The sequence below is a fragment of the Chaetodon trifascialis genome, chromosome 16, assembly GCF_039877785.1.
Source record: "Chaetodon trifascialis isolate fChaTrf1 chromosome 16, fChaTrf1.hap1, whole genome shotgun sequence".
In the NCBI taxonomy this organism is placed as follows: domain Eukaryota; kingdom Metazoa; phylum Chordata; class Actinopteri; order Chaetodontiformes; family Chaetodontidae; genus Chaetodon; species Chaetodon trifascialis.
This window is the reverse complement of record NC_092071.1, coordinates 9,711,927-9,739,220: the sequence shown is the minus strand read 5'-3', so window position 1 is coordinate 9,739,220 and position 27,294 is coordinate 9,711,927. Positions and strand designations below refer to the sequence as shown.

General features: G+C 42.5%; 2 protein-coding genes across 6 annotated transcripts in view; one reads left to right on the top strand and one right to left on the bottom strand.

Moving 5' to 3' along the window:
* The first annotated feature begins 25 nt into the window (after positions 1 to 25).
* On the top strand, positions 26 to 21,405 carry rbm14a (RNA binding motif protein 14a). 5 transcript variants are annotated; one of them, XR_011603189.1, is made up of 11 exons: positions 28 to 54; positions 737 to 916; positions 2,009 to 2,193; positions 2,493 to 2,690; positions 2,794 to 2,903; positions 3,151 to 3,432; positions 3,533 to 3,756; positions 4,413 to 4,817; positions 7,793 to 7,922; positions 18,155 to 18,233; positions 21,109 to 21,405. XR_011603189.1 is itself a non-coding variant. In XM_070983675.1 (9 exons), exons 2-9 carry the CDS (start codon positions 756 to 758, stop codon positions 7,794 to 7,796), a joined length of 1,551 nt encoding a protein of 516 aa, XP_070839776.1. In that variant the 5' UTR covers positions 26 to 54; positions 737 to 755; the 3' UTR covers positions 7,797 to 8,654. The 5 variants fall into 5 exon arrangements, 4 of the variants coding, with proteins under 4 accessions (XP_070839776.1, XP_070839775.1, XP_070839774.1 ...); XM_070983675.1 differs by lacking the exons at positions 18,155 to 18,233; positions 21,109 to 21,405 and having other exon boundaries at positions 26 to 54; positions 3,533 to 3,738; positions 7,793 to 8,654; XM_070983674.1 differs by lacking the exons at positions 18,155 to 18,233; positions 21,109 to 21,405 and having other exon boundaries at positions 7,793 to 8,654.
* LOC139345157 (phosphatidylinositol-binding clathrin assembly protein-like) overlaps positions 5,342 to 27,294 on the bottom strand; it is a 29,894-nt gene continuing 7,941 nt past the window's right edge. Inside the window, exons 2-19 of the mRNA XM_070983671.1 lie at positions 26,274 to 26,416; positions 24,700 to 24,775; positions 24,189 to 24,291; positions 23,454 to 23,547; positions 23,257 to 23,368; positions 22,696 to 22,802; positions 21,317 to 21,358; positions 19,387 to 19,472; positions 18,140 to 18,242; positions 17,468 to 17,601; positions 17,167 to 17,264; positions 16,872 to 16,985; positions 16,710 to 16,740; positions 16,369 to 16,510; positions 15,457 to 15,480; positions 14,932 to 14,988; positions 14,679 to 14,798; positions 5,342 to 13,377 (exon numbers count right to left, since the gene is read on the bottom strand). Of these exons, the coding sequence (XP_070839772.1) occupies positions 13,363 to 13,377; positions 14,679 to 14,798; positions 14,932 to 14,988; positions 15,457 to 15,480; positions 16,369 to 16,510; positions 16,710 to 16,740; positions 16,872 to 16,985; positions 17,167 to 17,264; positions 17,468 to 17,601; positions 18,140 to 18,242; positions 19,387 to 19,472; positions 21,317 to 21,358; positions 22,696 to 22,802; positions 23,257 to 23,368; positions 23,454 to 23,547; positions 24,189 to 24,291; positions 24,700 to 24,775; positions 26,274 to 26,416 (1,601 nt within the window). The 3' untranslated portion in view covers positions 5,342 to 13,362. The remainder of the gene's footprint in view (positions 13,378 to 14,678; positions 14,799 to 14,931; positions 14,989 to 15,456; positions 15,481 to 16,368; positions 16,511 to 16,709; positions 16,741 to 16,871; positions 16,986 to 17,166; positions 17,265 to 17,467; positions 17,602 to 18,139; positions 18,243 to 19,386; positions 19,473 to 21,316; positions 21,359 to 22,695; positions 22,803 to 23,256; positions 23,369 to 23,453; positions 23,548 to 24,188; positions 24,292 to 24,699; positions 24,776 to 26,273; positions 26,417 to 27,294) is intronic.

The following is a 27,294-nucleotide window of genomic DNA, read 5'->3' as shown; positions in this document are numbered from 1 at the left end:
CAAGAAACCGGAACCGGATGTGAGGTTTGAAATACAGCTCCACGACCGCGTTGGGTAAGACGGCTGTTGAGCTAAAATGCTGGCATAATTAATGCTTTTCCTCCATTTTCTGCACAATTGGAAATGCGATATGATTAAGAATAGTTAACATACGCTAAGATAGCTCATTCCAGTGGTCGAGCGCGTGTCTAAGTAAACGTTTTCAACCGTTCGAATGAAAGCCACTACGTTAGCTTTAGCTAGCCGTGTTAGCTAACGGAAGCTAACGTTACATCGTTAATGTTTGTGTTTCAAAATGGCCAGTGATAGTATTTTTTAGCTAACAGTTGGTCATGTAAGTGAGCTTACATCTTACTATACAACCAATTTTATGTTATCTTGTTATGCGTCGTTTGTCTGGCATTAGTTAGCTAACCTAGCAGGTACACCGGCTGCCTTTAACTGTACTGGATTAATTTTCGCCGCGAAAGTTAGCGGTTTTATTAGCTTTGCTAATAGTGCCTAACCAGCGAACGCCAGCACGCTTCTTACCAGATATCAAAGTATCAGCTACAGTCCCAAACAATAACCAAATCTGGTAGCATAACTTCAGCGGAATAACATCAACTATTATCAGATACTTGGGATTTTGCCAAAACGTGAATGATTTGTCGAGATTCGCTAATGTTAGCTACGATTAGCAAGCGTTACACAAACTATCCTCTTTAACCAAAGCATCTTGTTGACTCTTTTGCAGATGTCTGGTTGATACAGAGATGAGCGGTGAGAACGTGAAGTTGTTTGTGGGAAACCTTCCTTTAGATGCAACTCACGACGAGCTAAACAAGCTCTTTGCCCCATATGGAGAGATCAACACATGCTCTTTACTCAGACAGTATGCCTTCGTTACCCTGAGGGGAGAGGGGGCAGCTGACAGGTAATCAACTGTTCACCACCACGATTAGATGTTGTGATTATGTTGCTATTTTTTGGAAATGTTCTTGCACGTCATTTAAGTTCAGGTTTATATTGGTGTTTTTCTGCCATTTGTTCTCATCAGGTAACATCTTAATCATGAGTTTACTAATTCATGTTAAGTAATGCAAAATCAGTTAAGCTGATCAGTTTTGATTGCATTACACAGAAATTTGTCTTACGATGGTTGCTCCTACTGTCAGTGTGTTGAAAATGGTTATGCAAATGATACACATAATACATACACATAATATTCTGTATATATGCTATCTATGCAGAGCAAAATATATATGTAGTATGAAATAAAGTAAAAACAAAAGGAGATAAAAATCCTGTAGAGCATAGGCAGGTGTAGGGTGATGGTTCAATGATAGAAGAAAGTGCTGGGCACCAGTTTCTGTGCCATAAGTTATGAGCAAATTGTACAGAAAGGTACATATGTGTTTCAATATGATAATATTCTGAACAAACTACATAATAGTAATTATATATAAAAAAAGTATATAGAAAGATGCATCTATTTTAGAATATAACAATGGTATTGTGAAAAAATGGTACAAAAAATGTGTTACTATGTTGCAATTAATACAAGTTACTATATAGCATATATATACTGTATGTGAATGGAGAATATAAGGAAAGAAGAACAGTTTTACCTTATTGGTTTACCTGGTGCAACCTACACTACTAAACAGCAACTAGAGTTATTATTGACAAAGGTCCAATAACCAAGACCAAACAACAGAATTAGAGAGGTCTAACGTTTGCCTAACAGAACTGACAAGCCTGTTTAGTTTAGTGCTGCAGTGTCTTAAAAACTTCAAGATATGAGAAAAACTTGAGAGGCTTTGTTGGACAAAAAACATCATAGAAACTTTGGTTCTTAAGTCTATTTACAGATTAATGTGTGACATTTCTAATGAAATATTAAAACATCTGGCTACTATTAGCAAGTTCTAGTTTAATGTCTTTTATAAAATGTTTAGTATTACTGTCAGGGTCTGCTGTCTGATGGTGTTGATGACAGAGAGAATTCTTGCTCCTATTCTCACAGGGCCATCCGGCATCTTGATGGCAAAGAGTACAGAGGCAGGCCCCTGGTGGTCGAGGAGTCTCGTGCTCGCCCACCCAACTCCACCAAAGTGTTTGTGGGGAACCTCAGCGCCACATGTTCAGCAGATGACCTGCATGGACTGTTCTCAACCTTCGGAAGAGTTTTAGACTGTGATAAAGTCAAAGGTGAGTTACAAAGCCCATCACCAATACTGATGAAGCAACAGAGATATCAGTCAGATTTTCAATTAGAAGCAGTGCTTTGTGATGAATTGTAATGAGCTGGTTTGCACAAATACAGTGTAAGTGAACAATAATCTTGTCAGGTTAAAGTGCTCTTAAGTTTTCTAGGGAGCATTTCGACAGTTGATTGTCATTGAAGTTAATAGTACTAAACAAAAAGCGACGAAGAAAATAAGGGTTACTTTGTTTATATTTTGAAATCGTGCTAACACTGATCTCCTTGCTTTCTGTATACTCAACAGCCAGATTATGTTCAAATGTTGGCTATGCATTTGTGCATATGGAGAGGAAGGAGGAGGCCATGGCAGCTATTGAGGCACTGAATGGGACCATGTACAAAGGCCGTCAGTTGGCCGTCGAGCTGTCCAAAGCCCAACCTTTGATCAACCAGATTCTCACGGCTGGAAATTCAGGCAACCTCGGCGGTGGTGTGACAGGAGGTGGGGATAAAGGATCCATTTGTTTTCAGGTGTTTTGCATATAATGATGGAAGCAACTCATGTCAATGTTTTCATCATCTTTTCTGCCCTCTTCTCCTTATAGGTGGCAGGGAGGGTCTTCTTCCGAGACCACCTCCGTCGCTAGAACATCACCAGAGTCAAGCAGCTGTGCTCGCAGCAGCTGCAGCCGCTGCGGCTGGACTACCCATACAAGTGAGTTATTTCTTTAGCAGGGCATCCAGTACCCTGGAAAACCTCTAACTTGTGATCCTTGAAAATTGAAACGCCTGTGGAAAAACATTTCATGATTTTCTGAACTTCCACAGGTGTATGTTTGTTGACTTGTTTTCAACCAAAACCTAGTCTCTCACACAAATCCATGAGCCTTATTTTTGTACAGATAACTTTGAGCATAATCAAAATGTTTCAAAGGCTTGTGTCACTCATCTTTGGTTTGCAGGTTCAACAAAGTGTCCACAACTCATTCTACAACACCACATCCTTTGACCCCACCTACGCTGCTCTGAAGGGCATTACAAGCGCTAAAGGGGCAGATGGGGTCATATATGGTGCTCTTGCCAGCCAGGTGTATGGATCCGTTGCTGACCAGGTTTACCAAGATATTGCTAATCACAATTCTGGACCTAGCACCATTCCTGAAGAAGTAGAGCCACTGGCCGGACCAGATCCAACAACACTTTTCGAGGCGGCAAGAGCCAAGTTCTTTCAGGAGGGACAGAAGGTCTTTTAACATTATTTGAGTAAAAAACATTTTTTTCCATGTTTAAGTTTACGTTATACCTTATTGTAATGTATGTTTGCTGACATATTTTCAACTCCAGGTTCTGGCAGAGCAGCAGGCTGGCAGAAAGGCATCATCTTCAGAAAATGAGCGGGACCGCAGCCCAATCAGAGGAAATCGAGCCCCTCTCCTCCCCGACCCTGTTCCGGGTTCCTTCGCTCAGATAAGACCCAAACGCCGCGCCCTCCTGCCAACACCACCTGGAGCACCGGAAGAGCCCTCAGCGGCCACCAACACACCTGAAGGGTCAGATCCTGTTGCTAGGTACACATAACACAAATATAATATAGAATAAATATAATAGGGAGACAAATGAAAAATAAACATATTAAAGCTGATTTATAGATGTATAAAGGGCTCACAGAGCCTATGCTGTAACCTATGCAAGTGACCTACGCCATTGTGAGCATTTATACTGCTGTGGTGTCTACGTTGCTCTGCAGTTATACCACCAAACCATTACCTGGCAGTGGGGTTTTACATTTACTTTTACTGAACATAGGGTTACTCAGTTCATGTTTGTTCAACTCACGTTCAGCTCAATTTTTGAAATGGCCGAGAAGAAGGAGCAGCCGGAAATCTGTAGGAGGAAATCCGATGCCACCAAGCAAGCTTTGACCAATCAAAGTGGTTGTAGTTGCATCAGCATGTAGTAACATTTCTATGGAGGTCCAAGGCTATGGCATAGGGTACTCAGCTACACCATATCTGTAGCATAGATTGCAAAAGATACTCTATAAACCAATCTTAAGCACGCTTCCTCTTGAACATATAACAACAATAATAGTGTGTTCACATAGCACTGATCAGTCAATGATTACAAAGTGCTTTACTAAAACATACAATGGAAAAATGTCCTCTTGTCCATTTCTTCATGTGAGATTAGATTTTTAGATGAATTTGCTTTGTTTCCACTCCAGGTCCTACACAGAGTACTACCAGCAAATGCAACAATATCAACAATATCAACAGTACCAGCAACAGTATCAGTACCTTCAGTATGCCTACACCAATCCCCCTCCCCCTCCACCACCTCCTCCACCTCCACCGGCCACCACACAGGCACAGGCCTCCACCACAGCCCCCGCGCCCCCAGGGACATACTCGGCACCCCCAACCTATGCCGCAGCAGGAGCCTACCCACCACCGGGAACATATGACACTTCGGGAAGTTACGACACCTCATCGGGGGGCTACGGCACTGCACCTGGGAACTACGATGCCTCGTCAGGAAGCTATGATGCATCTGGAGGCTACGGGGCATCGGGAGCATATGATTCATCAGGAGCTTACGCAGCAGCGGGAAGCTACTCCACATCCACACCGTATGAGCAGACACCCGCACACGGGCAACCCATGCCCCAGCGCCATGATTACCCTCACCACACGCCAGAGCCCCCTTATCGATAGTCCCACCCCCAAACACTCCTTCCACACTGCAGATATGTGTGTGTGCGTGTGTGCATGTGTATTTACATAAGGGACAGTTCAAAGAGGAAAATCAGCAAGGGAGCAAGGTTGTAATTCAAATGTGCTATAAATCAGAAGCATCTCCGCTTTTCTCCATCTTAGCCTAGTTTCTAACTAGCTTGCCTGTCAGTTGATGGTGGTTGACTTAAGTGAATGATTATGAGTTAACAGGGTCTTTGGACAAGTAGGGAAGGAAATGTAGTTGGACAGCAAATAGTAGAATATCGTCATTCAGATTCAGTTTCTGGTAGATGCTAGCGAGGCACAGCTGGATCCTTGTTGAATGTTGAAGAAGCTGAAACGTTTCTTTGGACAAAGTTGGACTCAGAGGCCAGGGTAGAATCTCATAGATGAATCTTTGTTTGGACTGAATCAAGGGCTTTTAACCCCAACCCTAACCCCCCGCATAATAAAAGCTAGACAGTAAGTCATCAACTGCATGATCGTACGTTTCAGGCAGGGCACAAAATGGAAAAACTCAGATTATAAAAACTGTTATATTCCATTTAAGTAGACAAACTGGAGCTGTACCAAAAAGACAAAATCATCCATCTGGCACTCTGGCCCTATTTATACTTCGAAAAACTCATCTTGCAGTGATACAGATTTAGCTCTGTATGAGCACATTTCTCCATGTCAACTATTTAAAGATAAACATCCAAACCCACACACTGGTGTTGGCGTAGGAGCACCCTGTGTCGAGCATGTAACAGGCTTCGGTTTGAATTCAGCTGCAGTGACCCTTCTGTAAGAGCAAGGCTGTCCAGACATTTAACTGCGTAATCGGTAACATATGTCGACACGAAGAGAAAGCAGAAATGAAATTGGGTTTGAGCGATGCATCAGCCAGGTTTTTGTCTCCTTTACTGAAGAACCTTTTTGTGAAGATCGAGAATGCTAATGCTGATGGTCTTATGAATATGTTTCAGGCTGGTTTCACTGAGCTGATTAAGCAATTCACAAAGTGATTATATATGTTTGCCCCTCTTAATTTTGGATCATAGAAATCTTTGATATGGCAAAGGTCACCAATAGACTTATTGAAATTGAAGGTTAAATACGTCATTAAGACTATGTTGCACCGTCATTAACTCTGTAGCATAGCCTACCGGTTGTATTTGGGGTGTGAAGAGTGACTACAGAGTAAATTTGTAATCCACACTGGCCTTCCTGTTAAATTTGGAGAGTTTGCTAAGTTTATAAAGGATATCACCAGTCTATGCTTGTGCGTTCTTGAAGTTGCGGAGACAGGAGAGATAGCCTAAGTGTTGACTTCTGGCATGATTTAGATAACAGCGTAAAAATACAGTGCAGATGTTTTCAGCATTGTAAATCGAAGTATATGACTTGGATGTTGTTTTCGAGCGGTTTACTATAATTTACCTTTCTTGTGTTTTCTTGCTTAGCCCAGGCTCTCTGTGTGTTTCGGGGGTTACATTAACAAGTCAAGGTTGAACAAACAAGTCTCAGGAGTTAAATGCGTCCTGTCAGAGTTTTTGGGGTAAAGTTTGATCTTTGCCTCTAAAATATTAGAAGTAATTCCCATTTCTTTCTTACTGTCTAGTTCAGTTTTGTGTTGAATTGATATCAGAGCTTCCTGTGTGAAAAGGCAATCCCCAGTCGAACCCACGTTTTTGATACATGCTATGAGACAGGAATTTTGCTTTTTTTGTATATATTTGATGTTAAAGGCCAGGGGAATGTCCGCAAGCATTGTTTGGCCAATGATGTTGATATAATTGGAGTAATAAGAGATACATAATTTTCAAATTGATTTTTGACATTTATTATCATTAGCTTTGGTTCCACCCCTGTCAGCTGCTGTCATGCCTCCCCTCACATTGAAAACCATTGGTGATTTAGAGGGATAGTTGAGCTAGTTTTCATACCAGAAAATGTACTGCTTGGTATCGTGTAAATACTTAAAACCTTATTTTAAGCTGATAAAGTAATGCCGACCAACATTTGGTTGAACGGTAAGAACACTGACTGTTAATATTCAGATGAAGTGATTGTATTTCTTCCTAAAAAATAGTGAATAGACCAGATGAAGTAGGACAGTTGAGTTGTTATACCAGTATGTTAGAAAAAAACGAGGTAACCTGTTTGTGTGGCAGTGTCTGGAAAGGATTGCAGTCATGCTTGTAGTGAGTGGTGGGTGTATGAATTCAACATTGCATACGATTTGAAGTGAAAGAGAACGCATTCGCAGTCTGAGCTGACAGCAGGTACATGAGTATTTTTTTCTAAATGCAGTGCAGTGGGGCGAGTTGCTGGAGCGTAGGGTTGCTGACTGACTGGATACGAGGTGACAGTCTCAGTGCTACGGGTGAACATGAAGGTTGTTTTGGATTTAGCAAAGGCCGCTGATTTTTCCCGGGCAGCAGTGAGAAGGGCCGATGACCTTTTCCTTTTCCCTCTTCTGAAATACTCACCAGAAACACACACCTCATTTTGACACAGGATTACTGGCTTTCTCTGCATTCATACCAAATCTAGACAACCCCACCCTTCTCTATGGATCTTTGACTGGGTGCATTGCATTATTCAAGTAAAGCAGACTTAAACGTGCAAATGATTCGAACGCACACCTGATCCTACATGTATTTTATGACTTACAGCAGCTGTTCCGTTCGTGATTGTACCACACACCAGTTACTCATCATATTTCTTATTCGCCACCTCAGTTGGTAGTGCTTTGTTAGGTTTAAGTGACACATAGCCTCTCTAAATTTCCACATTATTCCACCTTCTCCATGTGAACTGTTAGTTGCATGCCTTGTTGTTGCTGCTGCTCCAGCCACCTTCTTCCTCTTGCTGATTATTGCAGCTAGAGTGGGAGGGAGCCAAACTGAGCCCTTGCCCTGGACGTACGCCACACGCAGCTGTAGCGTGGGATGGGGAAAACAGCAGCGTTAGGCCTGAAAATGCTGTGGACGATGGGGTGTCCCCTCACTAAGGTAAACACTCAGACCACACACTCCTGCCCCTCCCCGAAACACGTGTACACACTCACACACACATACAGATACACCTGTGTCCATACTTCCTATTCCTTACTTGTTTCCGGGGATTTTTCTTCAGATTTTTGGAAATGGATCACTCATCCTTTTACAATGGGGAGATTACCTTTTCTTTTTCCTGCTTTTGATTTTCCTGATCATATCCCCACATTTTCCCCCAAGCATTCTCTGCTCATACATTCCTGCTCCCAACATACCACTCACACACACACACACACACACAAGATTTGGAGGACACGTCTTTTAGTCTAAATCTGAACCCTTTCTGAAGCGCTCATGTTGTTAGTACATCCCGTATCTAACAGCCCGTCATTCAAGAGTACCAGGCAATCACAGCCAGAGCTGGACGTGGGACATGTAGGTCGGATGGGTCGACGTAGTTTTTGTAAATGCGCCCCTGGGGCCACTTCGGGGTTAAGTGCCTTGCTTAAGAGCACATCGGTAGGCCCTTCATTTCAGAGTTGAATAACCTGGCTCAGGATCGGTTGCTGGTTCAACGCTCGACTCCCCCCTCTCCCCTAAAACAACGATTTTTGATGCCACATTCAACTTGTATGAATGACAATGAACACAAATATTATCATTTTGTTTTAAATTACATTTTGTCCTATGTTCTTTGAAATGTTTAATTATCAATAAATAAATTTCAACCAGACCAAAGCTTCTCTGTGTCAATATTTGAATAAGTGTTTGTGGAGGAGTGACCAAATAACTAAGAGCTTAGCATCAGATGACGTTTTATTCCATTTTCTTCCAAAAACATCAATCTATGCTTTTCAAATAAAAACCAATAATTTGATAACAATCCAAACCTGTTGATAATTCAATCACTTTGATATACAAAAAAAGAAAATGAGAAGAAATTGAAGGTATGGAACCTCACTCCCTGCTAACAAGACTTTTTCAAGGACACTGCTGAGTTTCATGCCCTCAACAACGATGAACATTTTACAGATGGACACGAGAGTACTGAATGAGTGCAGTGAATGCAGTATACACAATACTGATGGTATACTGAGGTAATATGGTGAGTAGGCCTATGTACGTAAATGGACGAAGAGTGGAGCGTGAAACTGCATAGACATCATGCACCTTTCACTGGCATAACGACATAGAAATGCAGTTTCTGCCCTGGTAACAAACCTGGTTTCCAGCCGCCAGATTAGTCTGTGAAGTAGCTTCAATGACGAATGCGAAAGTCTATTTTGGATCCTTGCTGAGTTTCTGTGCATGCTTGAGACAGTAGATAATAGTCTTGGGAGTCTTCAATCATGGCAAATGAAAGAGTCAAGCAACCTCTTGTTGTAACTACATCTAAAGTTCACCACCTTTTTAAAAGTTAGAGTGCAGAGAGAAGTATTGTGCACACTGACTTTATGTAGATTCCATTTTCAGCTGATATACTTGTATGGAAAGGCAGAATGAACTGAATGTAAGAGGAAAAAACTTTCTAACAAACTCACCTGTTGAATCAGTTTTTTCCCTCAAACTAATTATGAGATATTCATGTTCTTTTCCTTACATTGATTTAGCAGGGAAGGGGATAATTAAGGACGGGTGTATTCTTCATATTTAAACTATGTGCTACAAAGAAAAGTGCAGAAACATAAGACATGGAGATACTAAATTTAGTTGTAAATTTAACCCACTTAAAGCATAGTTTTTACTCACAAAACCCCTTATCCAGGGCCTGGCTTGCCAAAATTGTCTAAAAATGAAGTTGAAGCTTCTTCCAAGCCTGGTTTCAGGAAACCAGTCCGTGCTTTAGAGGATGACTGGCAAAGAATACGTCCAGTTGATGGCAACAGACAGGACAAGACTGGGCAAACACGTTAAAAACACGACACAATATGGACCAGACCAAACACATATTACAGTACTTTGACTTTCAATCACAACCTCCCATTATGCTGCTGGCATAGTATGAAAAAGGAGCAAGCATTCAAACACACGTATTGAAAATAGCAACGCTTTAATAAAGAGCGATTTTACAAGACTGCAATGTCTAGCTAGCTAGGTGATAACTGGCATTGACATCCATGGTGTTTTACAAAGATGCAGTTATGGTAACTGGGTTTGAAGTTTGATGGGTTACTTGCAAGTTGCATTTCTGCATGCGAGGCAGCCTTCAAACAGTTACAGACCCTACATTGTAAAACAGTTGATTATGAATGTCAATGAACGTTCATGTCAAGAGGTAAGTAAAAAAATCTCATGGAGAAATTTCCTTAACATTTTCCAAACACACCGGTAAGTGAGAGTTCACACAATGGTCATGCTTTTACCGGGCACACAAGCCAATAAAAAGACGACACTTAATCATGCAAAAAAAAGACAGTTTCTTTGTCTCTTAAAAGAAAAGAACAAAAAAATCCTTTTGAGTTCTGATATCATCCATCCGTAGTGACCTTGAATAAGAAGAAGCTGCGCTTTGATGATGACTTTGGTGCAAAAAAATGTTCCTGTTTCGAAGAGGACAGACCCTGTCCTGTCCACTTCCTCGATGAAGACACTCTTGGTATAGACCAGTTGTGATAGTTTACCCTTGACCCACCCCAACCCCTCCCCTTTCCTCCTCGAGATGGACACAAACATCACAAACATCAAACCCGCCCACCCACCCATCCCTGGATGATGACACCTTCAAAATACAACCATTCAAACACAGATACAGCAATAAATTGTCCCACGTACAGTACGTCATCCAATGGGGCTTCAATCACTTTACAGAGAGAGCACGTCTAAAAACACATGAACGGCATTACCTATATACAGAGGACACTAACAGTCAGAGGTTGGCCCAGGGTGGATCGAGCTGCGTCGTGGGAGTGAAGTGCACAATGAAGAGAGCATTCAGCTGACGGAGAAAGACAAACCACTGAAACGACGAGTAATGGAGGAGAGTGAAATGCCAAACTTTCCACAGGAGATATCCAAATGTCAGCTGGCCTCTTATTTGGAAACGTCAGAGAATATCTGCCTGCTTGGTGACGATGTCTAACACTGAAGTCTCGCTCTGCTGGTAGAAGAGTCGTAGCTGCAGGGAGATTGGTTTTTGCGTTGTCAGCAGTTACAGTTCAAGGGTGAATCACGGCCGTACGCCGCCAGTTTTCTGACGAGTTTGCTCGGAATCACCAGCGTGTGCAGCTCCAGCTGTCTGGAGAGGTTTGCCTCAAGATTCGCTTTGAGATTCCGGGTCCGATGACTTTGGGGCCCTTTTATATTTTCTTCCTTTTTGCATTTTTCAGCAGATGAGTGATCCTTGAGCCACCTCAATTTGATGTTGGCTTGTACAGACTGAGACACGGTCACAATAACACTCACTGCTAAGTTAGTACACGCTATCAGCTCACGAGAGACCTTTCATCTCTAACCGAGGAACATGACCCTGTTTATCTCTATGGGAAGGCATGTGCACACGAACACACATACAGCACATGTACATAGAACAGACAATCAATAGAAAACGACTTCATCCCTAATCGATTATTGCCCCTTTCAACTGTACATCCCAGCAATGGTTTTAGGTTTTTGTGCAGCAGAGCATTGTCCCCTCTTCGAAGGTTTGTGCTATATGTGGATATATATATGTATATATATTTATATATACATATATATATCATCTGTCTATGGGTCTGACTTGACCTTGGATCCGCCAGAAAAGCCACATTAACATTTAACGTCTCATTAAAGCCTCCCATCTCTGGCTGTCTGAATTAATCTGTATGTCGTCACTGCAGGCATTACTCGGGTCGTGATCGACAGACATTACCCTCGGTTGCTTTCCGACGGTCTGGTCCTCATTTAACTCCCCCGACTGACCTTTAGCTGTCCTGCCCATAAATGTTAACACTACATTAACAAACCCCCGTCTGTGTTAATTCCTCCAAGTGGAGGTGAGACATATGCTGTGGTAATTACGCTTATCCAGTTTTTTCTGGACTGTAAAGGACTTCACAGGAGACTCATTTTAGACAGGACGAACGCTCAGGACAGGGAGAACATCATACAGTTTGGGAGCTGGACCATCTCTGATTGGCCAGACTGAGAATCGCCTCCTTACTAGTCACCAGTTACCTCTCTATCTGGCTCTGAGTGCATTTTCACTACTTTTAGAGCAGTACGGGTATAACCGAACAGGTTAAAAAACGAACAGAAAGGAAAATTCGGTACAGAAACCTGATGTGTGCACACAAGAAGCACAACGAAACAGCTTCTAAAAAGCCTACAGATAGGTGGAAACGACAGTGACGAGGTTGCATGATATTGCACAGCTGTAGAGGAGAAAAACAAGAACAAAATACACAGTGTGTACAGCACGTCCCCAAGTAGCAAAGTTAGTGTAAGAGGTTTACATCCAAATGCGATGCCTGGGTCTGGCTCAGTGCTTTCATCAGTTAGTTCCAGTGCAGTAACACATTGGTACCTGGCAACACAGCAATGACATCAGGTACCAAAAGAGAAACACATACAGTACGTACCCTACACAGCCACATCCATCCACACACACACACACACACACACACACACACACACACACACACACACACACACACACACACACACACACACACACACACACACACACACACACACAAGCGTGCCCACAGAAATTATCGTTCCACGCCGGTGTGAAGTTGGCAATTAAGAACAAATGGAGCTCATAAATAGACTCAAACGGTAATGTTGATGCAGCACATTGAAATGTAGAAAAAGAGACACGCATTCAAATCAATTACATCTGACATCAGGTGATGGATGACACGCAACGGGAGAACCAAGCTGAACAAGATGCTAAAATCACCTACACAGACATACACCCTTGGCAAAGTTCACATTGAGTAAAGTGCCAGCAAACAATCCAATCAGAGAAAGAGAACGCGTGCGCTCCGGGTTTGTTTCAGCTGTGGGATGGCGAGGGAAGTTTTCTTTTTATACACGAAATTATCGAGATGAGGAGGTCAGGAAGTGGCAATAGAGCTTGTGCACTTCCGTAGAGCTGTCAGCTGTCGTAGCATCATCACAGGTCGTAATCGCCGTTTGAATTGGCAAATCAAACAGGATGAGTGGGACTGATGCGGAGCCTCTGGTGCCCCGGCATAATAGATTCAAAGACAGAGAGATCAGTAGCCACATGGAGAGGAGAGGAGATTAGAGGGTCAGGCGACATGGAAACAGACATCAGCATTTCTTCTTTTATCCGTCCCTCTGGTCCTCTCTCCTTCTTCCTCTCCCCTCCCTTTTTCCTCTCTGTCGTCTTCTTTCTTCCTCCGGCGCTGGATTTGGTTCTGGATTTGTTTTCTTAGACTCTTTCTCTCCATCTCTTTCCTCTCGCCTTCTCTCTCTCGGCTTTGCTGCCATGGTTACAACATCACCCCTACATGAAGTGCATCTGCAGAGAATACAAGGGGGGAGAGAATGGAGAGTAATTTAGTTCAACAAAACACCTCATCAAGTGTTCAGGCATCTATTGACGAGCATATTACCTGCCGCAGTGCCAGGAAAACAGCTTCTCAGTAAGCGTGAGTGCTTGGTAAGCAGTTAGATTACGCTGTTATGTTTTGAATAATTGGTCGAAATATACTTGTTTGTTCTCCTGATAGTCTTCTAGCTGCAGCCTCACTGTGAAAAACATGTTTTTTTTCCTGCTTGTTGGTCAATTTTAAAATTATCTGACAGCTTCTTACAGGGCTCACAGTTTGAATGCTACTTACCGATTGTTAAGAATAGCTATGTAAGAGTGCATCAGTTATTTCAGAAGACGTGAAGCGCACATACAGTTCTTAAGCTGTTGTGCTTTATCTATAGAGAGATTTCCAACACATTCTCCAGTTTTTTTCTATGTGCCTTACCTACTTCTGCTTCAGTTACTATTTTCCTACACTTGGCAGATGTATAGCTATAGCTCCAATAGCTACTACGTGCCTTTAAGCAACTCTTTCAAAGACATAAAACTAAGAGAGGCTCAGTGTCCAGCCGAGTTTCAGTTGGATTGTTTCCCCTCATGCCTCCTTTATTGCCTCTTAAACATGTCTACGTTTATTGGGAACTAAACTGATTTCCTGAGAGATAGCTGAAGTTAAAAGAAAAGCTTCAGGCCTGCGGATGCGCGTGGAGGAGCGCGAGTCTGTGACAGTAAAACGAACGTTTCTGTGGCTCATAACATCAAATAAATTAAGATTTAAACTAAAATGACTTTTACTGTGTGACAAGAGTTACAAGATTGATACAACTGTAATGTCTACAATAAATATAGTTAGCTTAGCATGAAAGTTACCCCCAAAAAACTGCCTACTAGGACCTGGTTGTAGGTTTTTTTTTTAGTTTTTTTTTTTTTTATGCGGGCATGTGTGAGGGTTACTTTGAGATTTTAAAAGTGCTGATAGGCATGTTTTTTTTTTTAACCTTTGGACAGAGCGAACTCAGGTGTTCCCCCGTTTCCAGTCTTTATGCTAAACTAGGCTAACCGACTACTGGCTGTAGCCTCACAGTATGTTGAACGAGGATAAATCTGTTTACGTGGTCACATTGTTGGGACTTGCCTTACTTGTAGAGACGAAAGGCAAGTTCCCACAATGTACATCATTAAATTTTAGGGTGAAGATTTGGGTTAAGGCTAGGATAAGGTTTGGTTTTTGGTTAAGGTTAGGGTTAGGGTTAGCTATGTGGGGTGTATGTGTGTGTGTGTGTTACCTGAGTCCCCGGGATATGCCCAAAGGGGTTGGTGGGTCTCAGGACAGGCTGGTTATACATGACAGGCTGCGGGGGCATCATGGGAACGCCCCCCATCTGATGACTCATCTGAGGAGGGAGCTGGTCACAGGGCAGGTGGAGGGAGAAGATGGGGAGCAAACAGGATAATGTAGAGGGAGAGGAAAAAAAATAGATTAATCCCAGCAGAGCGAAAGCTTTCTGAATGCATGACTGAGATCAGGCTGTTGTTTACCATTCCATACACAGGCACTTGGGGTGTCGTCATAGGAAAAGCCACTGGTGCTGGAGCCTGCAGAATAACAGGAACGCAATAGACCATGTTATGGCTGAGCTAATCTTAAGCTTGGCTTAAAAGTTGATTGCAAACATCCTGATACTGTCAGCGTCATGTCTAACCTGTCAAAGATGCCCCCCCAAACAAAGACAGAAATGCTCTGACTGTCTTTAATATTTGCATGTAGGACACCTAATCCTAAGTAACAGAAAGAGGTGCAAGATTTAACAAAGATGAACTGAGGTGGCAGATTGGCAGCCTGTAATAACCACAAGGGATGGAACAACAATGCCAAGGCAGCACAATAAGCAAAATAACTCCCTTTTCCTCTGCTAATTCATGTACAATACAAACAGCCTAATAGTAAAAGTGCCACAAGCATAGATTTTTTAAGCAAAGCAGAGGGGCTTTAGGAGGATGTCAGGATGAAATCAGATGCAAAAAGAGGATTGATGGGGACGAGAAGTGAAGAAAGGTACTTACATAGCCAGTATAGATCATCCCATTCTGTGGAGAGTTACAAAAAAAGAGAGTTACAACAATAAAAGCCGTGCTCATGCAGAGGAGATAAACCAGACCTCTGCCCATTCCTCATGTTCCATTCGCGTCTACTTTCTATTCAAGCCGTGCCACCAGCTTTCCGAGCCATTTGCCGAATAAATGAGCGGTTTGAGTTGAGAGGTCAATCAGTCGAAAATGAAAAGATGAAACCAGACTGAATGGAAGAGACGTGGCGATAATTAGAGTGGAGCACAAAGGACGGAGGCACATTTGGGAGCTCCTTCAAAAGCCCCGACTGCAGCAGAAAAAGTTCGAGCTGGCCAACAGGTATATGTGATGAGTTTCAGTCCAGGATGAGATATCGTATCATTAAGTGGAACTAACTGATGGATGACCCCAGATTAATACCCAATACAACACTTCTAAAGATCTCTGCAAGAGCTTAATGTCACTGATGAGTTTATTTTTAATTTTCATATCATTGTTTTGTAGCCGCAAGAAAACTCGCACCTAGTGTGTTCTACTTAACAGCAATACAGAGATGACAGGTGCGTTTAGATCTGTCATGGCAGAGACGCGACAGTAGCTTTTCTATTTGGATTCTCTGTGCTGCTTTAGTCTGTGTTGTTTACACTGCCATTAGTACACATAGTATTTCACTTGCTGCACAGAGCAGTTATTTGTGTATCCAACTGGAGCAGCTCTGTGCTGGTCTGGTTTTTAATTGTCCTGCACATGACTAACTGTATATGCCCATTCTATGTCGCGCACGTCTCATCAGGAAACATAAGTGAAAACACCTGTGAGTGGACTCTGGGTGTGTGGCAGCTTTACAGTAAGTATGTGACCATGCATAGCATTAAAAGCACAGTGTGAGTGTGGCTTATAAATTACCATCTGAGGGACGGGCATGGGTGCAGGGGCCATGGGATGGGTGGTGTGAGTCCAGTTGGTGCTGGTGCACATGGTCTTTGACTGCCAACCACTTCCTCCTGTTGGCTTCTTCTCTACCAGCTGACTCCACTGGAGCTCCGGCCTGATGCACACACACACACACACACACACACACACACACACACACACACACACACAGGATTTGTTACAGATGCAGCGATTATGCAAAAAACAGAAGAGGAATAATGAGTCATAACAGAGTGTGAACGGTGATAAAACTGGATGGGCAGCTGAGTCATTTGCTTGTGGCTAAGTTTAGACGTCATGAAAAAGCCACTCACTTTTTAGCTGGCGTCCCACCAAACTGCAGGTCTGCGAGAGGGAAAAAAAAAAAGAAACAACATCAGCTGACAGGAAGCAACACGGCGAGGGAGGAAGAACGGCGAAGATGGGAAAACTGGAGGCAATGACTAAATATTTGGAGAGAGATGCGGCGCACTCACTGCCAACGAGGTTGGCTAATGAAGAGTCCAAATCGTTGGGCAGCATTTTCCCAGAGTGCAATGGGGCTCCAGGGCTGTGAATTTGAGTGGGTGGGGCGGGCTTTAGCAGGTCACCTGACATCCAAAGGTTACCATGGTAACATGAAAGGAGAAAAGAGGGAAAATGAGTCAAGAGCATGAAGCAACTGGGCATCACTGTCACAGCTTATCCCGCTCCGAGCGGTGTGCCCGTGAGTGGGCATGTATTTGCACGCTGCATGATTGTGTGCGCGTTCGGTCGTGTATGCGGGCTTACCTCCCCAGGCATTGTTATTGTTGGGCACAGTGTGTGTGGTCTGGATGGGGGTGAAGTTAGGCTGCAGGGTGAACAGCTCACTGGTCAGGTTTGGCACACTGCAGGAGGGAAAATGGATCAGTTTTATGTAACCACAAAACACCATTTTCAGAATCTAACTTAGGAAGACAGCAAGGGAAAATGCCTGCTCGATTAAAGGACAGTAGTTGGTAGAAAACAATAAATATATTACGGCTCAGAAGAGTATTTCTGCAATATACAGAAGATCGTGTGTGTGTGAGACTATACATGTCGGACTCACTGGTTGTTGACGGGTACGATGGGAGAGTTGGAGAAGAGATCTGGGCCCCCTCCGCTGCTGTTGGCACTGCCCACTGACTGGGTGCTGGGTGACGCATTTGGTGTCTGAATGTCGATCACCTTATGACCGTCCTCCTGCATGAGACGCAGTAACAGTACAATAGGACATTTCCATGGTTTATAAAGAGCCCTGCAGTACACACGAACAGTCTTAACCTCCTCTGGAAAATCATTTGTCATTTCTGTTCCTTGTGTTTTTGATTTTTGTCCCGGATGCTCCTTTATTTAAATGGAAATTCCACTGCAGAGGGTCTTGAGACCAGCACTTCATTTTCATTCTCTGTGCATCTCTGTCCGCTATGGGCCAGCAGCCAGAAACGGTGTATTTCACTGTATTGCAGGATTAATGCACCTCAACACTGTTGAACTGTCCGTTCAACAGTGCGGAGGACAAAAAGACTTGACGTACAGTTTTGTTCACAGTTCACACCAGCTAAAGTGATTTCAGTGTGCTTTTCTCACACAAAAGCCAAAAGCAGTCATTTTGTGAAAAGGTGTGTGCATTGGCAGTGATCATACTGTGGTTTCATTCAGTGCAGTGTTGTTGATGTTTAGTATTAGCTGTCTAAACCTATATGTGTATGTGAGTTTAGAATCCTCTTGCATGTCTCGCCTTGTGTTGCTGCAGCCTGTTGTCGTCTGTCTTGTCGTCCATACGGCTGAGAGAGATCCCAGCGCTGGAGAGAGAGGACACTGCACTGGACAAGGTGCTGGATCTAAAGATGTGGCGCACACACACACACACACACAGAAACATATTTTTACAAAGCCTGCAGAATTTACACAGTCGCTATTCTGCTTTGTTGGGTTTGTTGTTTCTCTTTTTTACTGAGTTGCACTTTATAGTGTTTCCTAACTTTTAACAAGACTTTAACAAGAGTAAGAATCGACAGGCACGCTCGCAGCGCTGTGAGGCTCGTAGTAAAGAAAAGTGTCAGACAAACGTAAAATTTGATCAGGTGATACACAACATGAAAGGTCTGAGGATCATGACAGTTGTCAGGATTTAGCCTCTGGGGACCATAACTGTCAGTGTGAAACTTCAATGCAATGCAATAGTTGTTGAAATATTTAAGAATCATGGGCAAGCATGTCTAAAACATTTTCAAGCAGTAGTAGGAGTACAGTATAGTAGTAGAAGTAGTAGAAGAACCACTACCCATTAAAGATGCAGAATCCATGCCATAACTTTTAGCTATGCTCTTTGGATGTGTGTGTCAGTCTGTCGTCTATCAATTTTGTGCAAAGTGAAATAACTCAGCAACTATTGAATGGATTCAGTTTTATAGATGGTCCCCAGAGGATGAATCCTAATTATATTGGTGATCACTGACTTTTCCTCAGCGCCACCATGAGGTTGCTATTTGTAGTTTTGAGTGAAATTTGGTACAGATGTTCATGTTTCCCGCTGGATGAATTCCTACAATATTTATAGCAACTTTGCTGATATTTTATGACCAAAACACTTGAAAAACTAATGGCACCCCTGCCAACCTCAGTGCTACCTGTGTACTACATATTTTTTGCTAATTAGCAAATGTTAGCATGATAACACACTACACTAATGGTAAAACATTACCTGCTAAACCTCAGCATGTCAGTGTGGCTGTTAGCATGCTGCCATTAGCATTTAGCTCAAAGCACCACTGTGTCTTAATACAGCCACACAGAGCTGCTCACAAGGCTGTAGCCTCTTAGTGTTTTTGTTCAATTTGTTTTGTAATTTAAGTAGTATTAGTGGTGTAACAGTAGCACAAGTGGCAGCAGTCCATGTAGCAGCAGTAGCAGCAGTTGTGGTAATAGTAGTATTAAGTAAGCGGCGCATCAGATCTGAGTAACTTCTCTGTGATCTGATCGTACCTGCTGGCAGTGGAGAGGTCCTTCAGCTTCCTGCCCTCCAGAGAGGCTAGATGCTGCTCCAGAGCCTCCAGGAGAGAGCTGGGAGCCTAAGGAGGGGGGCAAATCGGAGGGGGTGCGGGGTCGGTGGGATAACGTTAGAACAACAGCCGAGCGGACGAAACGGGACACACTGCTTTCTCTCACGCCAATCTCCTCACCTCCTCATTTTATGTCACTCGCTCACATTCGCACACACACAAAGCAGCAGCAGAATTAAGACATCATCCTCAGATTCATTATTTACTCTACGATACGTTATTTATTTATCTATTTTATTTATTTATTTGCGTTTGGTTTCATCAGGTTTGGTTGACCAGCATGCACACATCAGCCTAGGATCATGCAAGCGAGTCCACAGCGGGACTGACAGTTCAGGACAGAGCAGAGCATCGTCGCTGCAGGGCTCCACTGTAGTAGAAACACAATAAACACATCTCTGAACCGTCTAATGAGCCCATGCAGAGGCCAGCAGTGCACAAACGCTCTCATAAACACACACACTTACACACAAATACACAAAAAGAAAATCACAGTCCCAAAATTAAGAGTTAACTCATGGATTCCACGTTAGGCTCAAAGTCAAATTAAAGGATTGGTCGTTTGATTTCATTTGGAAATCAGGCAGCAGCTAAATAAAAGAGCTAAGTACCAAGATTTTATCCCACTGGAAGCCAAAGACGTTAACTCAGTGAAATGTAAACGTCTGGTGAAAAACCAGGTATGCACATTGAGCAGCTGGCCAGCACTTCTTATTGGAAAATAAAAAGGATGGATGGGTTCGTTTGGACCACATGTGATACCACGGCTTTCATCTAGAGCCTTACATTTCAGCATCAGAGAACACAATGCAAACACAACAAGCAAAGAAAAGATTTCTCATATACTTATTTTAAGGGGGAAAGAGAGTAAAATGCGAATTCTGGATATCCTTCTTCAGAGAAATCTAGAATATGCTAAAAGTTTAAAAGTAAAACAGACACATATCTACAGCTCAGTATAGGCATGGCTCACTATGTTGTTGAATAAGGGCATATAAGGTCTTCATAAGCACTACAAACATGGCATCCATTTTAAAAAAAGTCAGCCCTTTTCAGTTCGTTACCTGATTTGTCACATTAAAAATCCAATTACGCGTCCACTGAAAAGGATAAGTTGCATTTGGGGCCTTTAGCATGATATGCAGTACTTATGATGGCATTATGTACACCTATCCAAGTCATATTTGCAGAAACCTACTTAATAAAAACCATTCGCTGCTCTCCCCACAGCTAATGCAAAGGGACATAATCTTTTTCAGGAAAATGATTTGAACACTGCTTATATGGGCAAAAACCTATTTCATAAAGCTGTGCTGACTTATTTGTTGAAGACTTTGAATGAAGAGACAAGCCTTGATATTTACACTGTGAAAATGCCAGAAAGACTGCCGGAAAAAATCAGACAGATGCTAAGCCCCGGTTATGGACATCTAAAATATAAATCTGCAAAAAGAGACTACAAACTTTTTGTTGTTCAGCCACATAAATGCTGCTTTCGAAATCTTACCTCAGAGTAAAATTTGTTCTACAGTGAGTCAGATAAGAAAAATAATGAAAATCCTGCACTAGTGCTAAGAAATTGTGAAAAAAAAAGTGCTTCAAGGCTATTTACAGGTCTTCATTTATTGTTTCCTCTCTATTCTAGGCTCAGAGAGAAAAGGGAGAAAAGGCGAAGGAGTTAAGGGGAGTGAAGAAGAGAGGAGGAGGACGGGGCAGCTGCAGTGTGGGCAGGTCTGTAGGGTGAGTAGGGAACGGGAGCGTTAAGAATGAAGCATTATGGGATTGACTTGACGGATTTAAGTACTGGTTGACTGACTGGTTGATTGACTGATTGAGATGAGATGTAGACTGACCTGTGTGAGATCGGGGCTGTCGCCCTGATCTATCCCAACTCGCTGTGTCACAAAAAAGGAGGGAGGGGTAGGGGAGGAAGGAGGGAGGCAAAATAAAAAATAAACCAAATGTAATAATAAAACAAGGAATAAACCAAAAAACCCAACAGAGTAAAAGAAAAGGGAAGAGGCGTGTGAAGGAGGAAGAGGAGGAGGAGGAGGGAGAAAGAAGAATCAAACCCAAGCATTCATTACTTCATGCAGTGGCTGGAAAGGAAAACAAATAAAAGACAACAGAGGAGGAGGGGAGGAGGGCGCATGCACACGCATACGAACACCTATATATACACAGTAGATGTACACACGCACACTTATAAGAACACACACACGCGCACACACACACTGAGGTCTGGAGACTGGTTTGAAATGAATGCTGAGCACACCGACTGATTGAACAGGCAGGGCAGAGAGGGCAGACAACAGGTCACATGACTGCGAGGTAAGAAACATCCAAAAGGAAGACACTCAACTAATGTTGACTTTGAACAGGAGGACGGGGGAGGGACACAGATGACACACAAACAAACACACATTTTGTTAGACAGGTAAAATGAATGGGTCCTTAAAGTCAACGTTAGTCTGTTTTTGTTGTTGTTGTTGTTGTTGTTTTTTTGGATCGAGCGGCTGCACCCCAAACCTTCTTCCAAATGGGATCGAAACCAAGCAGAGAGAAAGCCTTTGAAGACGGATGCTACGCAGTCTACAGAGGATCATACTGTTTATATCCACTGTGAGGCCTAGCGATGACTGCAACTGTTAATTGGATAACAGGCATTATAAAGAAAAAATATGCTGTTGTTGTTTTTAAGAAAAGGAGGAAATAAAATAAGAGGAGACAGAGATTGTGATAGAAAAAGAGCTTGCTTGGGCATGCAGTGCAGGCATGTGAACAGGCAGCACGCGAGGGGTCCCTCAACTGGAAGCTCTACATGAGTGGCTCTCTGATAGGCTAAGACTCAGCCATTAATCACTGTTTTGGAGTAACCCCTTCCCCAGGTCAGGGCAAGAGAAGGACAGAAACAGGAGAAAATCTAAAGGCAAAAAAAAAGATTAATGAGAAGAAAGCCCCTGGACACTGATCTACGGTTAGTTTTAGGTTTGGAAACACCAACCGCATATCAGATCCCAAAGGTAACAGAAGTCTGGAGCAAATCTCAACAGGTGAAAGAGGATTATCGTCTCTGCGCCTTAAATTCTTCAGAAGAACAGGAGTTGCTGATAAAAGAGCCTGGAGGTAATGCTTATAGGAGAGGAGACCGTCGAGATTCGCTCCAGACAGATGTTCTCGCCTTATCTGTTTCCTCTGTGGAAACAGGAGCAGCGGGACAAACGGACGTTACCTCTGCCACTTTGAGGAACTCGGACAGTTTGGTCATCCTGTTGAGGAAAGTCTTGTAGATCTCCAGGGCTTCTTTGCACTGGTTCTTCTTCATGTCAAAGTATTTCTCTATGTATCAGAAGACCACAATCAGCATAGGATCCACTGAGGTATAAACAATAAAAAAAACTGCTTAAAAAATTAATCTGATAGTGATTTGTCCTGATTAGCCTGCACATCTGGAATGAAATTCCACGTAGAGCCCCAGTATCCCTGGCTGAAGCACCTCAAATCAGGTCAATTAATAAATGAATCATTTAATGAACTCTGCACTGAAGAGTCTGATGGTCTATTCTCAGCCTCTGACTACTCACTGGCTTCATAATTAATGAAAGAAAAGGTGATCTTTATAGTCTTTAACTGGACTGCGAGAGACAGTCGGGAGGAAAAATTGATTTCCCCTTAAAGACGGATTGAATGGAGTCACAGTCTTGTGATCTCGGCATCACAGATTACTGCATAAATACAAAATGCACTCAATGGAGATTAACCCTAGATCTGCTGGGTTGTACGTATGGTTTACCCAGCATGTTGATGACCCCTTCGTTGTAAGCAGCAAACAGCCGTATGGAGTCTTTAAACAGCAACATGAACGCCGTGTTGATCACTCCATTGGTCAGCTCGTTGGAGTTAGGCTGAAGGACAGAAGGGAAAGAAAGGCAATGAGGTTGGATCACAATAGTTTTCATACACATGTTGCGTCTTTAAGTGAGACTTTACCTGGAAATCCAGCAGTGCATCCAGCTGGTTCTGAATGGTGGGCAGAGTCTTAATCAGCTTCTCTGTGTTCATGGTGCGCATCACGCCGTCAGCCCTGGTGACAAACAACAATACATGCAGACAAACATGCATGCAACACACACACACAGGACTCATCAGACCTGCAGAATAAGGTGTATTTGTGTGTAAAGAGGTCCTTGACAGAGTGAAGAAATAACAAAATACAGACTCTTAGTGTTGAATAGCAACAAGAAACACATTTTAAAGTGAGACTGTGTTCATTTTGAAAGAGAAAATAAAACTTCTTCCCCCTGCAAGTAAATGAAGATTCATTTATAAGCCTTATTTGGTCTGAAAGGACCAGCAGCTTAAAGATTATGTTATGTTATTATGTTATATTAGCTTAATTATTAGTAAAACAAGTTTTATAGGTGGAGATTTCTGGGTTAGTTCACACTTTTTTACCCTTTTCTTTTTTAACTTGTGCTAACGTTCTACTAAAACTAGCAATTAGCATTGTTTAGCATTTGCCATTAGCCCATAATTCCCACTTGTGGCCACAGAGGCAAAAGTCGCAGGGGCTCACGTCAAGAAAAAACAGAAAACCTATTTGCATATAGTTGAAGTAGAGCATAGAAATAAAAATAATCATATTAACATTCACATCCTTTTTGCTTAAAAAGGCATATAACGTGCCTCCATGTGTGTCAGTGTAGTGTGTGCTGAGTTTGTTACCCTCTCTTCATCTTGGTGAAGTCCACTGCTGCTAGTCTGTAGGACATGGCTTTTTCATTCAGGTAGCGGCTGTAGCGTCTGATGAAAGTTGACATGTTGTACCCTGGGGGACACAGGGGGGGCGCTGCAGTGAGATACCAATCACCTTGGCCTCCTTGCACACCAGGTAAAGACGCCATAATCCCCATCACATGAAATGGACTAACTCCTCCATGAGCTTCTCCCCAACGTGTCAAACTAGCACTTTGCACCATCTTACCTCGAGATTTATTTATTTATTCATTTTATACTTTCAAATATATTGAATTGCAGAATGTGTTTCCATTTTCAGTAACATTCAGCAGCCCTTGTATCAAACAAAAGGCACATTTGTTTGTAGCTTTCCTTTGAAGTAGACTCTGAAATGAGCTTATTGATAGTGTTACAGAGCTGGGGAGAGTCCAAAATAAAGTCATTTTGTTAGACGTACAGCACTGCTGAGTTTACACACAGCCAAATGGCATTAAATCACCTTGTAGTGCAGCCTTATCTAGAAAGTTGTTGAGGTTGAAGAGCGTGTTTCTGGAGGCAAGGTACTGCATCAATCTCTGATAGAAAAAAAGGACAAGAGGAAAGAGTTAGTGACTTATCTGATGCCGTTCCCTGACAATATCAAGCATGTCCACACAGACACAATAGCAGTGAATTTGCAGACTGAAGTTGCCACACTAACTTTGTCGACTTGTAGCTTGACGCAGGTAGCATGGGAGCAACATCACGTGCTCCACAGCAACCAGTAGAGCGCAGAAAATCAAATGCACAAGACTGATGATGCAGCAGCTGAAGGACAACAGTTTTGCAGCAACCATCCTTCATTGAAACCACAAACTGGTGCGTATTTATCTATCTCTGCCCTCACCTGTCAGTCATCGCTTTTAACGTGTTTTTCTTTCATTTTTCATGTCAGCGTTGGTCTTGGTTGCCAGGCTGGAGCAGGTCAACTAGCACATGTCATGGCCCATTTTAATCCCGAGTGCTGATCCTGGCTGCCCACAGGGAACTAAAGGTGCCGCTTCATGTGTCTTTAAACCTCGCAGTTTTTCTGGTCACGCAAACCCAGGTGTCCTAGACAGATTTTCTAAACATTATGTCATGATTTGTGTTGCAGTGTCTATTCTGAGATCATTTAACATGCTTTTATTTGTTGCTCTTGTAGTGCGAGCAGTGTGGTGAGTTGATTTGTCGCGCCGGGCATTGAAATGTCAGCTGGACACCTCATCAGTCCTTGTTGGAGATATGGAAGATACGGCTTCAAAGAAACTCGCTGCAAGAGCTGGAGAGAAATTGCTGCAACCTGGTGAGCAAATGGTCTCTGGATGTTTCCTTTCATTGACTCCCATGTGCATTGTTCTGATGCTACATTAATAGTTTAACACCTACTGTGGGGCTGCAACTAATGATTATTAAATTATAGATGAATCGTTTAGTCAAAGAAACTGTTAAATATCATAAAATAGTGAAAAATGCTCATTACAAGTTCCCAAGACCCAAGCTACTGTCATCTGTTTTGTCGACCAAAACCCAAAGATATAACGTATAAAACAAAGGAAAGGGCAGCACATAATCAAATTTAAGAAGCTAGTTCAAGCAAGTGTTTGTCATTTTGTTCATTTTTTCGGTACTATCTAGTGTGCCTCCCCTGAAACTGGTATTCTGCAGCGTACCAGTGTTACTTCTAACTGGACAAAGCAATCCAGGCACAGATTCTAGTTGACCTCCAGACTTTGAACACACAGCTATAATCATGAATGAATGAAAACAAACACATCTAACCCACATTTTATTCAGAGTAGTTTTTTGGCCCTGTCAAATTTTTCAGTTTCTATGTCTGTATGACTTTAACTCACATCTGCAGCTCATTTGAAAGAAGACCTGAGTGATCATGTTTGTAATTGTTTTTGTGTCGAGAGAAAAACAGTTTTAGAGCTCATTAAAACAAGCTTGTTATGTCAAGATGACAAACTATCCTCTTGTCGTCATGAGAGTTTAAAAAAAATGAACATCTTTGCCCTCTCCGGGCTTCCATACGCTGGTGCATCAGCTCACCTCGTTGCCGTACATCATGAGGTGGTGTGTGGTGATGAGCGCTTTGAAAACCACTATCCAGCTGTTACTGGCCGTGCGCTCCAGCAGTGTGTCTGCCAGGTGGGGGATGCTGACATTCAGCTCATTGGTGCAGTGGATCAGGTCTGAGGGACACAAAAAGCACATGAAAGAATGTGAACATATGCAGAAAACTGTAAAGCGGATAAACTAATGATGAGTGGAGCAAAGACAATAGAAACAGGTGTGGCCAAGAGGTTAGAGATCATATCAAACTCAGACCCTGCCCGTTCACTTCCTGTAAGTCACTGTGAATAAAAGCACCAGCCACATGTCAAAATCATAATTTATAACCTTAGAGAGCTTACAGGTTGAGTTATTATGAATCGATGGAATGAGTGAACAACCATGATGAATGCAGTCTTATCGACTGGTGCATTCATTTTGCCTCGCTCAATAGCAGCACACAAATCAATGAACAAATGATTATTTAATAATAGAGACTGTATAGACAGATGAATCAGGACCAGGGCTACTGTATCACAAAATCCATTTTGTGGCTGCAGTTCAACAGTGCTACCTACCTACTCCACCAAAATGCCAATAAAATATCATCTCAGATGATGGAAAGTTATATCACAAGGTCAATTCTATTCCACCACAATCAGCTCAAGGGATACATAATTTAAGAAAAAAACGAGAGAAAATACTGTCAAATGAATAGACTCTTCCAGAGCGTCTTTGTTAGCAGTGATGGACTGAAACAGAGTTGATCCAAATGTTTACTCCCCGAGACTCACATCCAGAGTGTAAATTATCTCTCGAAAGCAAACGTTAGACACATTTCAAATGGAAATAAGCTCTGTGTTCTGCAGTGTGTCAGATTCAAAGGTCCCACTAACACTAAGTTAACTCAGGAACTTTTTTAAAAGGCAGCGAAATAAGCCTTCAGTTTTATGCTTGCGACAATTTGCCCCGGCAATAATTAAATACAGATAATGCAGGAGGTGATTCTGAATTTAGC